Source organism: Schistocerca nitens, chromosome 11, assembly GCF_023898315.1.
Source record: "Schistocerca nitens isolate TAMUIC-IGC-003100 chromosome 11, iqSchNite1.1, whole genome shotgun sequence".
In the NCBI taxonomy this organism is placed as follows: Eukaryota; Metazoa; Arthropoda; class Insecta; order Orthoptera; family Acrididae; genus Schistocerca; species Schistocerca nitens.
In genome coordinates this window covers 124,781,077-124,802,579 of record NC_064624.1, presented here as the reverse complement: position 1 = coordinate 124,802,579, position 21,503 = coordinate 124,781,077, and the positions used below count along the sequence as shown (strand labels likewise).

At 41.7% G+C, this 21,503-nt stretch overlaps 1 protein-coding gene across 1 annotated transcript in view; it reads left to right on the top strand.

The window, feature by feature from the left end:
- Nucleotides 1-21,503, top strand: part of LOC126212700 (pleckstrin homology domain-containing family G member 5) — an 870,566-nt gene that overhangs the window by 718,358 nt on the left and 130,705 nt on the right. The window contains exon 9 of the mRNA XM_049940115.1: nucleotides 13,683-13,793. Within this exon, the coding sequence (XP_049796072.1) occupies nucleotides 13,683-13,793 (111 nt within the window). The remainder of the gene's footprint in view (nucleotides 1-13,682; nucleotides 13,794-21,503) is intronic.

The following is a 21,503-nucleotide window of genomic DNA, read 5'->3' as shown; positions in this document are numbered from 1 at the left end:
TATCACAGGGCAAAAATGTCAAAGTCAACTGGTGTGTTATACCTTCATTATTTCACAGTGCATACAAACAAAACGTAAAAACAATCATACATACAAAAAATGGAAAATGTGCACGGTCTGATGTGTAACGACAAGAAAAGCGACCTGCCAACCTTACCTTGCCGGGCACTTGCCAAGAAAAAATACGATAATCATCAGTAATTAGTAATGTGAATATAATTGCATAAGTGGTCATAAAATGTGTAAGTTCATCTGAAAAAATGTGCACAGTCTGATGTGTAACGACAAGAAGAGCGACCTGCTAACCTTACCTTGCCGGGCACTTGCCAAGAAAAAATACGATAATCATCAATAATTGTTCACATAAATATCTGGAAAATGTATTACAGTGTGATAAATCATAAAGTATGTTCATTCAATAAACGGTTTAACATTGGAGATATGGTGATTGCCTTTCGATTTTCTGGTTCTCAAAGTTTCGACGTGTACAACATTGGGGTGAGGAATGCTGCGAATCTGATATGGACCTGCGTATAGAAGTTCAAATTTACTGCACTTACCTTTTATTTTGCTGGATAAATAGTGTGTACGTACTAATATCTTCTGTCCAACGTGAAAGTCTCGGCGTCTACAAACCTGTTTTTGCTGTCTTCTCCGGCGCTCTGCGGCACGTTTGATGTTGTTCAGCGCAATGTCAATTATTTCGTGGTGTCTTAGTCGACGTGATCTAGGAAAATTTACTAACTCTTTGATTTTGTTTGGTGGTTCAACGTTTTTCAGTATAACAGACGGAGATAGCATAGTAGATTCATTTGGAATGGAATTAATTACATCTTGGAATGAGTGTATGTGTGTGTCCCAATTAACATGTCTTTTGTGGCAGTATATTCTACACAGTTTACCAATTTCTTTCATTAACCGTTCACAAGGGTTCGAAGAAGCGTGGTACTTGGATATATAAATCGGAGAAATGTTTCTAGCTCGTAACATGCGTGTCCATATAGCAGAACGAAATTGTGATCCATTGTCAGAAATTACTTTCTTCACATGCCCTACATGAAATAGAAAATGCTTTACAAATGCTTTCGAAACAGTTTTAGCAGTAGCTTTGCGTAACGGAATGAAAGTAACAAATTTTGAAGTGAGTTCAACAGCGACAAAGATGTAGCAGAAACCTCTATTAGTTCTCGGAATTGGACCAAAAATGTCTACTGCGGCCATATGTCTTAATTTAACAGGTACAATGGGATATAATGGAGGAATATGTGAAGTGGTGTCAGACTTAGCTTTCTGGTAAATTTTACATGACGCTAAAACTCGTCGTATACGTTTTTCCATGTTTGGAAAATAACAGTTCTGTCTCAATATAAGAAAACATTTTCTTGCTCCGTAATGTGCGTAGCTTAAATGCGTGTACCATATTAATTTGTTAACCAGTTCGTCAGGAATGCATAATAACAAATTGTTGCTGTCTGGATGAGAGCGGCGAAACAGAATGTCATTGCGTGCAGTGTAGTGGTTTCTAACCGTAACATTATTCTTATCTTGCCAAAGGTGTTTAATTTCTTTCCACACATTGTCTTTGCTTTGCTCTCGTGCTATGTCCTGTAATGACGAGGAAATAAAATTTTCAAATGCTACTTGCTGAATGTACATGACACTGAAATTTGCTTTGCAGAAGTTGGTTGCTACGTCTTGCTGATTGTTGCTGAGAGAACGAGAAAGTGCATCTGCTATAACATTTTGTGTGCCGGGAATGTGAACTATTGTAAAATTAAATTCCTGTAAATATAGTTTCCATCTGCTTAATCTATCGTGAGTAAATTTAGCTGAAAGTAAAAATTGAATAGCTCTGTGATCTGTGTAAACGGTGGTGTGTCTGCCATAAAGAAAATGCCTAAATCTCGTAAAAGCCCAAACAACACATAACGTTTCCAATTCAGTGACGGAATAATTTCGTTCAGCAGGTGACAAAATGCGACTTGCAAATGCGATGTTTTTAATTACTGTAGAGCCATCTTCTTCAATTTCCTGAAAAATATGTACGCCTAAAGCTGTGTTGGAACTATCGGTGGCAATGGAAAAATTTCTGGTAAGATCTGGGTGCGATAAAAGTGGAGCATTCAACAAAGCATGTTTCAGGTTCACGAATTCAGAGTGTGCTTGCTTATCCCATGACCAAATAGTGTTTTTACCTGTTAATTGGCATAATCTAGGTGTGTCTAGTGCAGAGTGATGAATAAATTTGCGAAAAAAGTTAATTAACCCCAAAAAACTGCGTAATTGTTTCTTTGTCGTAGGAACAGTAATGTCACGTAGAGCTTGAAGTTTTTCCGGATCAGGCGCAATGCCTTCTCCTGAAATTACGTGTCCAAGAAATTTTATAGAAGTTTTACCAAAATGCGATTTACTGAGGTTAACTGTGAGTCCTTGTGCATGGAAAGTTTGCAATAGTCGTTCTAAAATCAGATTATGTTCAGACCAGTTAGCTTCTGCAATAAGAATGTCGTCTACGTACGTCGTAATTCTGTCTTTAAGTTCTGTCGGAAGTATTGTGTTCAAACCGCGAATAAAAGCAGCAGAAGAAATAGTTAAGCCGAACGGTAATCTACAAAATTGATAACAGTCGCCGAAACAGAGAAAAGCTGTATATTTTCTGCAATTTGGATGAAGTTGAATTTGCCAAAATCCCGATTTTAAATCTAGTGTAGAATAAATAGCTGTACCGTGAAATTTCTGTAGCAGTTCCTCTAAAGTCTGTGGTCGATCGGTTTCATTAATAATTATGTCATTAATGTGACGCGAATCAAGTACAAGGCGAAGTGAGCCATCCTTTTTCTTAACAATATGTAGCGGGTTTATGTACGGACTGACTGCTGGTTCTATAATTCCTTGGTCGAGCATATCCTGCAACTCTTTTTTAACCTGTTCTCTGTGGATATATGGAATGGGATAATGCTTTGCTTTAAATGTATCGTGCTGTTTGACTTGAAATTCATACATAAAGCCGGACATAGTACCAGGAATATTGTCGAAAACTGGAGCTTGCTGCAAAAGAATTTTGTGTAATTGCGTTCGTTCGTCGTCTGTATTTGCACTGCTTTGTTTAACTTTATCAGAAATCATCTGTATTACGTCGTAGTCAGTTTCGTCTGGAGTATTATAGTTATGTACATACGTATCCGTGAACAATGTGGGATTACAGTCTATGTCACGTGTTGCGGAAATGACCTCTGTGCGGTTAATTGTTTGTTCTTCCGCAGATAAGGAATGCTGAAATTCTAAAGCCAATTGCACATTTTCGTCCTTCAACATTAAGTAGGAATTTTGAAAATCAACCACTGCGTCGTGTTGTACCAGAAAGTTCATGCCTAAAATAACGTCTGTTGTCAATAAGGGAACAATCCAAAAATTTGAGTGAAAAGTATGACCTCCAATACAAAATGATAAATGCGTCTGTAATTTAACGTCTACTCCTTTACTCGATACTGCTCCTTTCACTTTCGTTTTACCTAATGGTAATGTGGGATAAGTATTCTCTTTGTTGCACTCGTTAAAAGTTTCCTCATTAATGACTGACATAGGTGATCCGGAATCGATTACTGCTGAAAATTTCGATGAACCTATTTTAATTTCGATAACAGGATGTGAAATAGTTTTCTGAACAACTGGTCTTTCCTGTAAAAGAGTGTCTCGGATGTCGTCGAAAGTAATAACATTTTCGTGAACAACATTTTGCGTGTCTAAAGTAGTGCTTGTGTTATTGGAAGATGCGTCCTGTACAGTATCTAGTCAGATTCTATCTGACGTGTTACTATTATCAGGAGGATGTTGTGGCATTTCTACTATTTGAACAGTTCTATTACTTCTTCCAGACGTGTTACGCTCCGGATGATACCTACTGTCGGGTTCATTTACTAGAATATGTTGTTGCTGATGATTTTGTTGCTGGTAGGACCGACTGTTATTAAACGTACGCTGATAATTGTGCTCGTCATTTTTACGTCTGTCGTGATACTCATTCCTATACGGAGCATTGCGATAGGAATTGAAATACTGTCTTCTCTGTACGTAGTCATTTCCTTGCTGCCGTGCGTTACTATTTGTTGTACCAGGGACTATACGTTCACGCGGCGAAACATTAAAGTTTGGTTGACCTTGTGCATTCCATTGTTGGTTAGGTATGTTAACCGGTTGACTTTCATGCTGTTGTGGTGAAAAACGTCTATTGTTACCAAAAAGGTGGTTCCTGTTGCTGAAAATTTTGACGATTGCTGTAAATGCTATACATACTGATGATTAAAATTTTATCTGATATGAAAATTACGCTAGTAGTTCTGGAGTGCCTAATGATAATTGTCACTTTCGGTAAAAGTTGTCTTATCGGGTTTTCTTTAGTCATTTTTCTTAATTCTAAGTAGAGCAATAGTTAAAGAGCTGTTTTGATAGATATAAAGGATAGTAGGAGAGAAGGCAGCAGTGCAGAAAACTAAAGATGAAACAGCACTACTACAGCTCGGGGCCCTATGCTCGCTACGGCACATATTCATTAAAGCGTAATGAATCCCCTGAGGTCAATTACGCACTGCAAATAAATTTTAGCTTTAGCGTTACAGGCAATAGCGGTAAAAATTCAGAAATAAATTGCTGTCTCAATGCTAATTGTTGTTTCTTCATTACAGGCAATGCTGATGAAAATACAATGGCAAATTGTCGTATCAGGTTCAAAGTTTGTTTCACTGTTACAGACCAAGCTGGTGAAAGTACAAAAATAAATCGACGTAACCAGTTCAAATCGTGTATCTGTACTCTGTCATTATTATGTTCCTTAGATTTTTTTACAAATAAAAATTGCTCGTAATGTACGTTCTCGTCACTGAATTTAAGAAAACGTTCAGGTTTGTGTGAGAAACCTTTTGTCTGTGTCATTTCGTACTTCAAGTTGCGTAGCTTTTCAGATTTTAAGTCGCTTAGTCTCTGTAAATTAGCCAAATTGTACGTGCTGTGTAACTCTGACAAATGTTCGCAAAGTGGCGGATTTTGTGACGTATTGGTGACTGAAATAGTTTTCATCTCTGTTACTTCTTGTTGTAAACTTGACAACTTTCTATGCAAGGTGTTATTAGACGAATCGATCTCATTAACTGTCTGCTGTAAATTTTGAAATTCCGGTGTTTGATTAAATGAAACCGGTGAAGTATCGTCTGATTTGCTGTCATTATTACTTTCAATCACATCAATACGACTGGCCAATTCATCACATTTTTCAGTCAGTATTTTTACCTGATCATCGGTTTTAGTGTCAGTGGCATTAATCTGGTTTTGCAATTTACGTGTAGTTTCGTTCAGTTTTCTAACGTCAGCTTTGACGACATCGGAATTCTGTGTTAGTTCTAATTGTTCGAGTCTGTCGGTCACTGTTTGAAAATCGGTTGTGTATGTGTCTGTTTTTGATTTAAGATCAGAAATTTCGTCACGTAATTCTGTGTTCGACTGTTTGATGGTATTAATTTCGTCGGACACTGTGGCAATATTATTGTCTACGTATGTTTTTGCTTTCGCAAACATTTTACGTTTGTCTTCCTGTCTCTGAGCAGTGATTGTTTCCATTACTTGACGTTTTACTTTATTTTGATCATCAATAAATTTGCGGAAACGCGTATCACTGTTTTGTATGTGAAGACTAAGACGTTCGTTAATTTGAGTGTTCTGTTGTTCGAATTTCGCGTCAATCTTTTCATCCATTGTGCGCGAAAGTTCTGCTGCCATTGCTTTAAACTCGTCGCGTAATTGTGTAGCTTTTTCGGAGCATTGTTTTGCGACTGTACTGATTTCCGCTCTAAGTGTTTCTGTTGTGGCTGTGTGCATTTCCCTTAATTCTTGAGCAACAGATCTAATTTCTTCGCTATTTTTTTTTTTTTTGAACACGCCTCAATTTCCTCGCGTAACTGTTCCTTAGTGTCATGACACTGCTCGGCAACGGCTCTAATTTGTTCACTAAGCTGTCTGGAATCTTCTCTCTGTTGTCTGGCCTGTTCACTCTGTTGTTTGGAATTGTTATCAAATCTTTCATTAAACTGCTTACTCATTTGTAGCAACAATGCCATGACTGGATTCGACTCAAAGTCAGCATTTCTATTCTCTGTGCTGTTCAATGGTGGATCTGGAATTGTCTCGCTTTCTGTAACCATTTGGTTATTTCGAGATTTACAAAAAGCTTTGTCAGTCGAACGTACACTGTCGGTCACTATTTCGGAATTAAATAAATCCGGCGTACTTTCAGTACACTGATCATTTTCATTCGAAAAATTTGTCTGTACGTTACTTGAATTTTCCAAACCGGGTGTATTAAACTGGGCAGCGCTCATTACAATAAAGCCCCCCGCGTCATCAATTGTCGTTAAATTAACAGTGGAGACAATTGAGTTCGCTTGTTCATCATTAAGGCAAAAGTCATCATTAGTAGTTGGAACGCATTGATTGTCAGTGAACGCAGGATTGTCATCATTACACTGCGTGTCACTAGTACTATCGGTCACGTTGTTTAAGTCGGTAAATTCGTTCACTACACCTCGCGACGTACTATTAATAGTCTTTCGCGGCATTTTTACAATAGTCACAATAAATCACAAAACAAATAAACACAATGCAAAAAGCAACACTCAAATACAACAGAGCAACGAATTGCCGATGATCTGAGGAAAGAAAGTCACAAATTAGTAAAAGCGTTGCGCCAATTTCTAATTATATTTAAGCAAATAAGAGCAGATATCTGACTGTTTTTCAAAGGATTCTCACGAAATACGATCCTGGACCGGGTGTCGCCAAGTGTAACCTCCCCACAAAAATATTCGAAAGACAATACTTAATAGAAATGGAGCCACAGCTAAGTGTAACCTTCCCGCAAAAACATTAATGACAAAGACAATTAAATAAAAATTAGCTATCTGACCCAAGTATAAGTTTCTCACAAAATGAAGGTCAATTCAGTGATAATAAAAATCTCAGTGACAATGAAAATGCAAATAGACCGGAATGTCAGTCTTTGGCCCTGTGCGAAATCAGAATTAATTTCTTACCTCAATATAACTGCATGTCAAAGTTCTGCTCTTATTGTTGGCCGCGGGTTGGAGGAAATGCATTGCAATAATTATTATTATTTTTTTTTTAAACTTATCTGAAAATTTTCTTTAAGGAAATGCAAGGGAATCAAATGATTTTTTTTTGGTTAAAAATTGTTTTGAAATCAACATTATTATTGGCGCGATTCTTTAAAGTCAATTACAATGAATGTACATTAGATTATCTGATGAGCGCAAAGCTGCATGAATACTTATTTAATAAAAATATACCTCATCCTGAATCTCGACCATTGCGGTGCCGACGCCCGCCGACTGCTCTGGGCTACCACTACTGAACTCTCTCGCAACTACATCGCAACTCTACTCGGCTACAACTGCCGACAGACTACTGTACTGCACTGCGCCTCGAGCGCAACTGCTCTCTGGTCAGAGATTCTACAATGCCTCATCATCGCTGCCACACAACATACGTGTTTCAATCAATACTAAGAGAAAAATAAATAAATAAATAAATCGAGAGGGCACAGTAGTTGTGCATATTTATGAAATATTGTCTGTGAAATTCGTATGTAGATTCCATTATTTTTTTTATTACATATATAGTAAGATGTGCACTGGTTTTTCCAGTAGTGAGTTTCCCAGCAGAAAGAGGTTCTTACTCATTGGCAATTCTTCCTTTTATAGCTTTATAACTTTATGTATTTTCTTTAATGTCTGTAGCCCTCTAGTTAAAGCTTTTTAAACGACTTGTAGGTCTGAAGATGCCCACAGTAGTGGTCGAAACCGGTCACCGTAATAAATAAATTGTGATAAACACTCTTTTTGATAGTAAATATTTGTAACACATTGATAACTGTTCTCTCCCATAATGTATTCAAAAGTAATTTTTTTTTATTTTCATGTTTTGTTCAGAAAGCACCATCTTTTGGACACCCCATTTGCTTTCCTAGCGTCTTCTGTTCTCGAAATGTTGTAAGCCTTGTTCACAGAGAAATATCATACCAACGCAGCGTTTTATGCCAAAATTAGTAGGCCTTGAAGAGATAAAAATTTTCGCACATGACTAACAGCAGCTGTTTTTGAGATATTTCAGTTTTCCCTCGAATCACCAGTTAACTTGTGCTTGATCACTTTCATTACTTTCAAGCAGTTAAAACTATTTTTATTCGAAGCTAAATCTCCCACTGGTCAGTTTGATACCCCATTCGTCCATTTGTCACTCTTCGTTTGGTGATGAAAACTCTGACAATAATCCAATACGTAATTTTCCCTCAACCGACTGGGTAATTTGTAGGGGGTGCCGTCTCCACTCAGCTCAACGTTTGAGCAATGGTAAACACGGCATTCTGCATGCAGGTCACAATAATACGTGCTCATGAAATGTTTTGGTAAATGTGTTGTGTATGACTTTTTTCACAGCAGTAAGGAGAGGTTGGCTGCAGAGTGGCGCAGCAACTGCTATCATAGAAAAGCTGTACAGGAGCAGTAATGATTAACAAACGAGATAACACAGCAAACAGAAGATTTGTTCTATATTTCTCCAAGTATATGAAGGCTCATTACGAATAATGCAGCAAGAAATAGAGTCCAGCTCTCAATGTCAACAAGGATGAGCCTCTCTGAAGTAAAGCATGAATGATGGTGTCAGAGCTGTGACTAGGCAACATCTACATAGCACCACATAGCAAAGAGGCTCCAAGTGTGGGTGGCCTGTGTCCAGATGCCTGCCATCCTGTTGTGCAGCGGCAGAGGCTACTCGTGGTACGGAGCCGTTGCAGCCGTGGCTCAGCGGGCACGCGGCATTGGGTCCGCCATATTGCGCGTGCCCCCTGTCGGCGCCTGGCAGAAACTGGCAATTCCGGTGCCGGTTTAAAGCAACACCGACTCAAAAGGAAGGCCTCGGCGCTTGTTCGTGACGTCACGTCAGCTAGGCACGGCGAACGCCAGGTCTGTTGCAGGCATACTCATAATGGTGGTGTCTCCCTCTCTGACACAGGAAAATGTGAAACTATTGGCGATAGTTGACCGACACACATTGTTCTGAGAGATTTCTGCAATCAATTAATTGTGCAATTCATTACACTTCTTAAACAAATAGTGTACTCCTGACCTTAAATTTCCACCTGTTTTAAGGATTGACGTACAAAGACAACTTCATGGTCCAGCAGCAACAGAATTCGTTCTTCTTTACCTTATTTGTAAATCTGAGGAAGTTACGTTTGTACTGGGTTGCTTTTACAAGAAACTGTGAACATATTGGTGCTCTTCTTTAGGTATCTTGGTTGACTATGGGGTGAGGAGCACTGAATGTTAATGAAATATCTTGCGATTGTACACGTTGGGGAGGGGGTGGGGGACAGAAGCAGAGGCAAAATGGAGATACTTGTTTTATCAAATAAAATTTTTTTATCTTATAAAGCTTCTCCTTTCAGTTGCAAGAGGGGAATATTTATCATTTCTAATGCGCATGTTCAAAAAAGTTTATGCTCAGCAGTATTTTCGATGTATGAAGCTATTTTGTTTCCTGTTTAGAATTCCTTTCGTTGAAAACGACTGTAATCTAATGACTGGCAACAGTTGGACATTTACACATGTAAATTAGTTCACATTTCCAGTGACGATGTCAAACGAAAATAAATAAATAAATAAAAGAAACGAGTTAATTGTAAGGGGGTTGGGGTAAGTTTCGATAACAAAATGGATCAAGTAAATATAGTTACTTGAATGTAAAATTTCCGAAGCTTGCAATGGGACAAAGCGTCTTCTCATATTGATCTACGTTTGTTTCGACAGGATTCAGTAATAAACTATGATCTTCATTTGTAGCTTTAAGATAGTAAGAAAATCTTTTATCTAAATAAAACTGCAAAATCCAAAACAATACCAAACATTTCGTCCACAAATAAGAGATTTATAGTGATAAGCACGCCCAGGCGTTTCTGCCTGCAACAGACCTGGCGTTCGCCGTGCCTAGCTGACGTGACGTCACCAGCAAGCGCCGAGGCCTTCCGTTGAGTCGGTGTTGTTTAAAGGCGCCGGTAGGGTGCTATTGATACACGATACCACAAAATGATTAATTCAGAAGTAAGGAATAAAATAGATAAACATTTGACCCAGCTTTGAATGGTGCTCGAAATCGTATAGAGCAAATGAGGCAGCGATTACAGATTCAATTTTCAGTGTTTTATGTATAAACTGAGAATTTTAAAGAGTATGGACATTAGTCTGGTGGAATATGTAGGGTGTGCTGTTTGCTTTTGTGTAGCCTTGACATATTTCTATCATCTATGCCTGTAGGTGTAAAAAAGCCTGTACAATTTTTGAGTCTCAAAAATTTTCCAACATAGAATGCCTCAAATAGCGGTATAGAGAATGTACATTTGCTGTGCATAATTTCAAGTATATTTTAAAGGCGTGTCAAATGTTTCTCTTAACCATTTTATTTGTCAATTTTAGGCAAATAGTTTCACAAAACGTTTGTTTTATTCATTATTTGTCAGGACAAGAATAGTAAACAGAAGAATGGAAAATGAAATTCAGCATCTGTTCAGTGACTGTCGACGTGGCTTTAGGAACGTCAAAGGAACCACAGGGGTTGATAACGCAGGCAAGGCACAAGAAGAATCGAGACACGTTCATAGGAATTGTCGATGTATAAGAATCGATAGACAATGTAAAGGTCTGGAAGACGTTCGAAATTCCAAGGAGAATAGGTGTGAACTATAGAATGTAGAATGCTGCCGATGAATACCAGATTCGACAGGTAGCATTTCACATCTGCTGTCAGAAGACTTGTTTGTAATTAATACTTGTGTGTAGTGATAGACACACTAACATTCCGTGCGAATGAGTCTATAGATTAACGAAAATCGTATCAAAATCTCCACACTAGTTCCTGAGATTAGCCCAAACATACAGACAGAAAAACGTGGCAGGGGAGTTCTGTGTGATATATATATATATATATATATATATATATATATATATATATATATATATATATATATATATATATATTCTCTTACAATTAGTATATTCTGTCTATATGTTTGGGTTTATCTCAGGGATTTCCCTCTTGCAATTAGTAATTGTGAGGAAAAATAACAATAGAAGACCAAGAACGAAATGCTCACATCAAAATGACGTGAAACAGGGATGCGGTGTTTCGCCCCTACTGTTTCACCTATGCAGTGAAGAAGCAATGATGGAAATAAAAGAAAGCTTCAGCGGCATTAAAATTGAGGGTGAAAGGATATCAATGATAAGATTTGCTCATGACATTGCTGTACTTAGTGAAGGTGAAGAAGAATTGCAACATCGGGTGAATGGAATGAAGACTGCAATGAGTACAGAATATGGATTAAGAGTAAACCGAAGAAAGACGAAAGCAGTGAGGAGTAGCACAAATGAGATTGGCGATGAAATTAACATAATAATTGACTATCGCAAAGTAGATGAAGTTAAGGAGTCTGTAACCTAGGCAGCAAAGTACCTCATGACGGACAGAGGGAGGGGGACATAAAATGCAGCGTAACACAAGCTGAAATGGCCTAGAGAAGTCTGCTGGTATCAAACATAGGCCATAATTTAAGGAAGACGTTTTGGAGTACCTAAATTTGTAGCACAGCATTCTACGGTAGTGAATCATGGACTGTGATGAAAAGAAGGAACAGGGTGATAGGATGTCTGTTGAGATATCAGGGAACAATTTCCGTGATCATGGAGATGTAGAGGTTGAAACCTGTAGAGGAAGACGTAGGTTGCAAGTGGTACTCTGGTATGAAGAGGTTGACGCAGGATAGGAATTTTTGATGGGCCGCCGTCTTGAATCTTGTATGTATTATATACGAGGACTGTCCAATAAAGAATGATCATAATTTTTTATGGTCATAATTTTTCGGGCTAAAATTTAATCTTATGATGTTCTGTTAGCTTGATGTGCAACAAATACGCCGTAGTAGTTTCATTGCTGGGACTCCTGGTTCCCGCCGGTGAGAGGCAGTCAATGTAAGACATGTTCAGTATCGCCTATCGCTGCAATGGAGGTAACACGCGAGGAACAACATGTAGCTTTGAAATTCTGCTTTCATCTCAACAAATCTTTAGCTGAGGCATGTAAAATGTTGCAGGAGGCCTAAGGAGAGTCTGTTCTTCCCTACAGTACAGCTCGAAGGTGGTTTAAAATGTTTAAAAAGGGAAGACAATCAATTTCAAAGGAATGTGGACCCAGTGCTCCAGTTACTGCTCTTACGGAAGAAAACATCAACACTGCTGCTTTCATTGTGAGAGAGGATCGACGAATTACCTTAAGATCGCTTTCTGAAGTACTGAACATTTCATTGGGTGCCACCCACACATCGGTGACAGAAAAATTACACATGACACGTGTTTGTGCGCGATGGGTTCTAAGACAGTCGATTTCCGAACAAAAGGACGTTCGCGTGCAGGTCTGCATGCAGTTAAAGTTGGTGTTAGAGGAAGATCCGGAGTTTCTTTCAAACGTAGTCACTGCTGATGAAAGTTGGCTACATCATTTTGATCGTGAGGGCAAACAGAAAAGCTCAGTGAGTAAATCTCCTTCATCACCAACCCCCAAAAAAGCAAAAGTGGTTGCTTCCGGTGGGAAAGTGACGGTCATCTCATTCTTTGATATTCGTGGAATGGTTTATCAGCATGTTGTACCCGCACACACACATCAGTAGCTGGACGATACTACAGGGATATCCTGAAAACATTGCAAGTCCATATCAGGCGCAAAAGACCACATTTCCGTGGAGCAGGCTGGATGCTGCACCAGGATAATGCGCGGCCGCATATTGCCAATGTTGTTGCTGAATACCTTGCAAAAACCGACGTGAAGTGCATCCGTCACCCTCCCTATAGTACGGATTTAGCCCCGTGTGACTTTTTTCTGTTCCCTAACTCGAAGTAACGCCTTAGTGGGAGGCATTCAAAATGGTTCAAATGGCTCTGAGCACTATGGGACTCAACTGCTGTGGTCATCAGTCCCCGAGGCAGGATTCGAACCTGCGACTGTAGCAGCAGGGCGGCTCCTGACTGGAGCGCCTAGAACCGCACGGCCACAGCGGCCGGCTAGTGGGGGGCATTATCAGTCATCAGAAGCAGTGGTGAAGGCTGCGGAGGCGATTTTGAAGGATTGAAAGACCTCTCAAAAAATGGTTTCCAGCACGTATTTGAGGACTGGCAGGAACGCTGGGGCAAGTGCGTCGCATTCATGGGAGACTACTTCGAGAAGGACCATCAAAATTATGAGGATGAGTAGTTGTCAAAACAAAAAAAAAAAAAATTATTATCATTGTTGAACAGCCCTCGTTTTATGCGTGTCTTCTTGTAGCTTAGACTTACATATCTGAGAATTTCGAACATCTTGCAGCATTTTACACATATGCGACGGAAGTGGCTTGATTTTTGTCAAACCTCGATTCCATTATCACCTGCCCCTCTTGTGCCTTTGCCTTTCCTAAATCGAACAGGTTCTCAGTTTTACTCTCCATTCTTCTGTATATTATTCTGGGCAGTGACTTTTATGAAGGAGATCCTTTGCAGGCTAGTGCTAAGCAGAGTGTGTGCATGTTGCAGTTCCACGAGATCTTCCAGCCGTACACGCGCTACTGCGCGGAGCAACTCAACTGCCAGGCCTACTGCCGGGAGATGTGCCGCAAGGACGAGCTGTTCGCCGCCTACCTGGCGGTGAGTACCTCCACACCTGTCTCGCAACACATCCACAGGGGTTGGGCAAAACTGTGGAATAAAAAAAAATGGCTCTGAGCACTATGGGACTTAACTTCTGAGGTCATCAGTCCCCTAGAACTACTTAAACCTAACTAACCTAAGGACATCACACACATCCATGCCCGAGGCAGGATTCGAACCAGCGACCGTAGCGGTCGTGCAGTTCCAGACTGTGTGGAATCGTCCCCACGCAGATGCTAACCGAGCCAGCACTCCTGTACAGTAGGGTGGGGAAAATAAAAGTGGCCCGGAGAACAGAGATCCAGGATGGACAGCAGAGGAAAGGAAATATACTAAACTGACTGCCGGTCTATGTGTCCGAGCGGTTCTAGGCGCTTCAGACTGCAACCGCGCTGCTGCTACAGTCGCAGGTTCGAAACCTGCCTCGGGCATGGATGTGTGTGATGTCCTTAGCTTAGTTAGGTTTAAGCAGTTCTAAGTTCTAGGGGACTGATGACCTCAGCTGTTAAGTCTCATAGTGCTCAGAGCCATTTGAACTGACTATAGCAAATGTTGAAAGCGGCCACCATTCACCTCTTGGCTCTTTTGGGCACCTGGTCTGCAAGCTGTTGAAGGCAGATCGAAGTTGGACTGCCATAATTGCTACATTTATTGGAGACTATGAGGGTTGTTGTGATACACCTTAAACTTCATGGCTCCCTACACAAAGTACACCACTGGCCATTAAAATTGCTATACCAAGATGAAATGCAGATGATAAATGGGTATTCATTGGACAAATATATTATACTAGAACTGACATGTGATTACATTTTCACGCAATTTTGGTGCATAGATCCTGAGAAATCAGTACCCAGAACAACCACCTCTGGCCGTAATAACGGCATCGATATGCCTGGGCATTACGTCAAACAGAGCTTGGATGGCGTGTGCAGGTACAGCTGCCCATGCACCTTCAACACGATACCACAGTTCATCGAGAGTAGTGACTGGCGTATTGTGACGAGCCAGTTGCTCGGCCACCATTGGCCAGACGTGTTCAATTGGTGAGAGATCTGGAGAATGTGCTGGCCAGGGCAGCAGTCGAACATTTTCTGTATCCAGAAAGGCCCGTACAGGACCTGCGACATGCGGTCGTGCATTATCCTGCTGAAATGTAGGGTTTCGCAGGGATCGAATGAGGGGTAGAGACACGGGTCGTAACACATCTGAAATGTAACGTCCACTGTTCAAAGTGCCGTCAATGCGAACAAGAGGTGACCGATATGTGTAACTGATGGCACCCCATACCATCACGCCAGGTGATACGCCAGTATGGCGATGACGTATACACGCTTCCAATGAGCGTTCACCGCGATGTCGCCAAACACGGATGCGACCATCATGATGCTGTAAACAGGACATGCATTCATCCGAAAAAATGACGTTTTGCCATTCGTGCACCCAGGTTCGTCGTCGAGTACACCATCGCAGGCGCTCCTGTCTGTGATGCAGCGTCAAGGGTAACCGCAGGCACGGTCTCCGAGCTGATAGTCCGTGCTGCTGCAAACGTCGTCGAACTGTTCGCGCAAATGATTGTTGTCTTGCAAACGTCCCCATTTGTTGACTCAGTGATCGAGACGTGGCTGCACGATCCGTTACAGCCATGCGTAAGATGCCTGTCATCTCGACTGCTAGTGATACGAGGCCGTCGGGATCCAGCAGGGCGTTCCGTATTACCCTCCTGAACCCACCGATTGCATATTCTGCTAACAATCGTTGGATCTCGACCGACGCGAACAGCGACGTTGCGATACGATGAACCGCAATCGCGATAGGCTACAATCCGCCCTTTATCAAAGTCGGAAACGTGATGGTACGCATTTCTCCTCCTTACACGAGGCATCACAACAACGTTTCACAAGGCAACGCCGGTCAACTGCTGTTTGTGTATGAGAAATCGGTTGGAAACTTTCCTCATGTCAGCACGTTGCCACCGGCGCCAACGTTGTGTGAGTGCTCTGAAAAGCTAATCATTTACATATCACAGCATCTTCTCCCCGTCGGTTAAATTTCGCGTCTGTTGCACGTGATCTTCGTGGTGTAGCAGTTGTAATGGCCAGTAGTGTAATCTGCTAACAGCTCCGTCAGGTGTGAAGATTGTGTAAATGTGCTCCAAGGTTCGGCCAGCTGTACGGGCAGTTGCCCCATCTTGCTGGAAGTAAGTGCAAGTCTTATTCTCCTCCGTTAATGGTGTCACAGATGGTTTCAAAATGTTGGCAATGTAGTGTGACGAAGTCAGCGTCTGATGAAAGATGATGGGAGCAGTAATGCGGCTTGGAGACACTGCACACCAAACCCCAACCATCTGATCGAGCAATGGTGTTTCGTGGAAGTTATGCGGATTCTCCGCTGCCCGAACTTGGGATTCTGTGAATGGACATAACCCCTCAGGTGAAACCAGGCTTCATCAGACAGATCCATGTCCAAGCCATTCATTGTTTTCTCAGGCGCTGAGGAACGTCTGCTGGTTTTAATGTACGAACAACAGACGCTCAGTAGGGGTGCACGTGGCAGTCCAGGTCGAGTATCCGTTCACACGATTGACGTGATATGCCGGTCTCTTGCGACAGGTGTCGGGTTGATTTGGTAGGACTCTGAAGGATTCTCTGATGACTTGCAGTCACATTTTCTGGTGTATGTGCACATTCCGGAATGCTTTTCGACTTGTTCAAAACAGATCCTGTATGACGCCATTTTCGGACTATATGTTGCATGGCGCTCTTTGCTCTTACTTTGACACCATTAAACTTCTCAGCAAACGACTGACCACACCGTTTCCACGACTTTGTTGTCACATAACTTTCCACAGTGAACACCCGTGAGTACCATCATGCCCTTTGCACTGCTCCACTCACACTGACACAGCCTGCCCTAAGCTCTGAACCAGTGCCGGTCACCTGGTGAGCGTACACATGGTGTCCGTGCACACGGTGTGGCTATTTGCATACGTGCACTTCCAATCATATCCACTCACGTGGGCCACTGTTATTTGTCCCACCGTGCACTTGACCATGGACAGCACCTGTGCAATGTGCTCAATACCTAGCAAGTGTCACCCATAGTGAGAAAAGTCTTCTATGTAGTTGTCGAAGCACAGTGATTTTGAACGTGGGCAAATTGTTGCAGCTGATATGGTGGGCGTTTTCATAAGCACAGTAACCAAACTGTTTGGTGCTTCAAGAGGCACCGCATCACACATTTATACCACATACAAAGAGAGCAGAAAAAGAACTTCTGCTAAGGTACAACAGTGAAACGTCGCCAGACTTTGGTGATGATGTGGTACTTCATGGCTTATGCAAACATTTAGACTTATCAGGTCCATCATATGTTACACTGTTTGTTCTCCAATGATGGTGGTGGGTTCCAAGATGATTGAAATAGTCTCATCTCAGCTGCCCAGTACAGTCACCAAACCTCATTATTATAATATATTTGTAACATACTTTGGAGAGAAAGGTGTATGATAATTACCCACCTCCATCATCGTTGCCTAAACTTGTCAGTATCCTGCAGGAAGAATGCTGTAAGATACCATCGAAAACTGTATACAACCTGTATTTATCCATTCCAAGATGACTTGAAGCTTTTTTCAATGCCTTTGGTTTTCCTACACCGTATTATGTATACTAATATGTTGTGATTTTGATGTTTCCGCATAGTTGACAACCCACTGTATTTCTTACTGTAAGTACCACCACACACAAAACATATTCTGATGGCGGTCGTTAGTATGGGGTATGACCACCCCCCGCCCTTATGACTACTTGAACTCCGCTGGGAACACTTTCAGTGAGGGATCTGAATGTCTGTGGTGGAATGGCAGCCCATTCTTCCTCAGAGGTGAAACCGGAGAAGGTAGGGATGCTACACTTTGGGTTCTGGAGTGAAACAGATGTTCTAACTCATCCAAAGGTATTCCACTGGGTTTTGGCCAGGCAGACCAGTCCATATCAGGAATGTTAATTGTCCACAAACCATTGCTTTACTAGTGCTACTTTATGACAGGATGCATTGTCATGCTCATACAAACAATAATCGAATCCCAATAGTCCCCCTACTTTTAGCAGTACACACTGCTGTAAAATGTAATGTTGTTCCACATTTCCCATTCCTTGAGCTCAATAAGAGGATCGCTGCCCAACCACGAAAACCACCCGCTTACCGTAACACCAGCTCCTCTGCACTTCACCGTTGGCACCGCACATGATGCCAGGTAACGTTCTCTATGCATTCACCAAACCCAAACAACTCCACCGGATTACCGCGAGGTGTAGCGCGATTCATCACCCCAAATCACTCGTTTCCAGTCATCCACTGTTCCAGTGACGTTGCTCTTCACCCCACCTGAAGCGTCGCTTACCACTGACTATAGAAATGTGTGACTTACGAGGATCTGCTCGACCTCGGTACCAGGCTCTTTTCAACTCCCTAAGCACAGACATTGTGCTAGCTGGACTGCTGGTAGCTCTTTGGAACAAGTGGTTCCTTCTGATGATTTCATACGAGTTTTCACCACCACCTTCGACAATGCTCAAAGATCTCTGTCTGTCAGTACATGACAGGTCTCAGTTTCGCTGTGACTGTTCCTTCACATTTCCACTTCACAATCGCACCAGCAAGTCGACTTTTTCAGCCTTACATGGGATGAAATGTCCCTGATGGATTTGTTACTCAGGTGACAGCCAATGACTATGTCAAACTCTCGCGGCATTCTGAATATTCTATGATGTTTCGGGATTGCAGCTGCATCATGTTGATTTCTTGCAACAATATTTCGGCCAGCAACCATTTCAGCCATCTTCAGGTGAGTGTCCGCCACTGTTTTTTTTTTTTTCTTTATTGTGATTTCATTCCCCTGGCCCCCATATGGGCAGAGGAGGGCTGGCAGTGGCACAATCCGCCACTCTTCAGCTGAGTGACATTACAGTTAAATGAAAAGAGGAAATGGTGCATAAAAAGGCGGAAAAAGGGGGACATAAAAACGTACATAATAAGTAGAGGCAATGGGGGTTAAAATATACACTGATATGGGGATGTTTATTGTGGGACAGTTAAAAAGTCGGCAGAAAGTTAAAAGAAGACAGAATGGAGAAAATAAAATACACTGGAGTCACACACACAAGTTAAGATTTGGCCACAGTATCAAAACACACCGGAATGAGAGGCACTTAAAAAACCTCTGTAAGTTATGGAGCACACAAGAAGAATAAAAAATGCCAGGAGGTACCTGCCAAGGGAGTGGCCTGATAGGAGGGGAGAGGAAGTGGGGAGGACAGCTGGAGGGGGTGGGAGCAAAAGAAAAAGTTGGGGGGTGGGGGCCGTACCAAGGGACAGGAGACAGGCGGAGCAGTCTGGAGGGAGCACAGAGACAGAGAAGGGGGGATGGGAAAGGGATGATGGTGTAGGAGGGAGGAAAACTGCCGAGGGGAAGGGAGGAGGAGGTGAAAGGGAGCCCTGCGAAGTAGGAGGGGGGAAGGTGGGGTTAGAGTTGGTAGGAGGGATAGATGTCAGGGCAAAGCTAATCATCCGGGAGGGGTAGGTGCTGGAAGTTGTGTTGGGAAAGGAGGTGGAGGGTGTGGAGATGGAGAGAGGGCGGGACACAAAAGTAAAGGCACGGAAACGGCTTGGAGCAGAGAGGATAGAAGGTGGCTCAAGCTGTTGACCACTGGTCTTGTGATCAGATGCTACCAATACACTCCCTCTGCCCCCCTCGTTCTATTCTGTGAAGAATCGCACTCTCATGTACAAAACAGCTTCAGACTTCTGACTGCTTTAATAATGAGTTAATGTGGTAAATATTTGACATTAAACACGTAAGCAGCAAAAAATCTGAAAAAGATTAGAAATTATGTTTGAAATTTTTTGTAAGCCACAAAGAGCTCTCATTCTCAAATATAGGATGACTATTTTTTTCTTTTTGTGGTTCATCATTCTTCTGACTGGTTTGATGTGGCCTGCCATGATTTCCTCTCCTGTGCCAACTTTCCAAGTAGGACTTCCAACCTACATCCTTTCTTATTTCTTGGATGTATCCTAAAGTCTGACTTCCTTTACAGTTTTTGCCCTCTATGTTTCCCTCTAGTACCATGGATGTCATTCCCTTATGTCTTAACAGATGTCCTATGATCCTGTCCCTTCTCGCCAGCTGGAGTAGCCGAGCGGTTCTATGCGCTACAGTCTGGAACCGCGCGACCGCTACGGTCGCAGGTTCGAATCCTGCCTCAAGCATGGATGTGTGTGATGTCCTTAGGCTAGTTAGGCTTAAGTAGTTCTAAGTTCTAGGGGACTGATGACCTCAGTCCCATAGTGCTCAGAGCCATTTGAACCAATTGTCCCTTCTCCTTATCAGTGTTTTCCACATATTCCTTTCCTCATGCCATACCTTATCAGTCCACCTAATTTTCAAAGCTTTGATTGTCTTCTTTTCTGGTTTTCCAACAGTCCATGTCTCACTACCATGCAATGCTCTACTCCAAACGTATGTTCTCTGAAATTTCTTCCCCAAATCAAGATCTTTGTTTGATACTAGCAGACTTCTCTTCGCCAGGAATGCTGTTTTTGCCAGTGGTAGTCTGCCTTTTATCTCTTCCTAGCTCCATCTGTAATGGGAAATTTTGTTGTCTAGGTAGCAGAATTCGTCTACTTCGTCATCCCCAGTTGTGGTGTTAAGTTTCTCACTGTTCTCATTTCTGCTATTTCTCATTACTTTGCCGGCCAGTGTGGCCGTGCGGTTGTAGGCGCTACAGTCTGGAACCGCGTGACCGCTACGGTCGCAGGTTCGAATCCTGCCTCGAGCACGGATGTATGTGAGTTCCTTACGTTAGTTAGGTTTAAGTAAATCTAAGTTCTAGGGGACTGATGACCTTAGATGTTAAGTCCCATAGTGCTCAGAGCCATTTCTCATTACTTTCGTCTTTCTTCGATTTACTCTCAACCCATATTCTGTACTCAATACACTGCTCATTCATTCAACAGATCCTGTAGTTCTTCAGTTTCACTGAGGATAGTAATATCAGCGAATCTTATCATTGATATCCTTTTACCTTGAATTTTAATTCCACTCTTGAAACTTTCTTTTATTTGCGTCATTCCTTCTTCGATGTATAGACTGAACAGTAGGAGCGAAACACTACAACCCTTTCTTACAGCTTTTTATTGCTCGCTTTTGGTTCTTGTACATATTATTTATTACCTACCTTTCCCTATAGCTTATTTCTATTTTTCTTAGGATTTCATTTGCACCATTGAACACTGTCGAACGTTTTTTGCAGGTCGACAAATCCAATCAACATTTCTCGATTTTTCTTCAGTCTTACTTCATTATCATCCGCAATGTCAGAAATGCCTCTCTGATCGTCATCAGGCAAATCCTCAGTTATCTTTTCCATTCTTCTGTACATTACTCTTGTCAGCAATTTGGATGCATGAGCTGTTTAACTGATTCTGCGATTACTCTCGCACTTGTCAGCTCTTGCAGTCTTCGGAGTTATGTGGGTGATATTTCTCCGAAAGTCAGGTGTTATTTCGCCAGACTCGTACAGTCTAGACACCAACGTCAACTTTGTTGCCACTTCCTCTAGTGATTTTGGTAATTCCGATGGACTTTTATTGATCCATTCTCTCGTATTTGATCTTAAGTCTACTAGGCCTCTTTTGAATTCT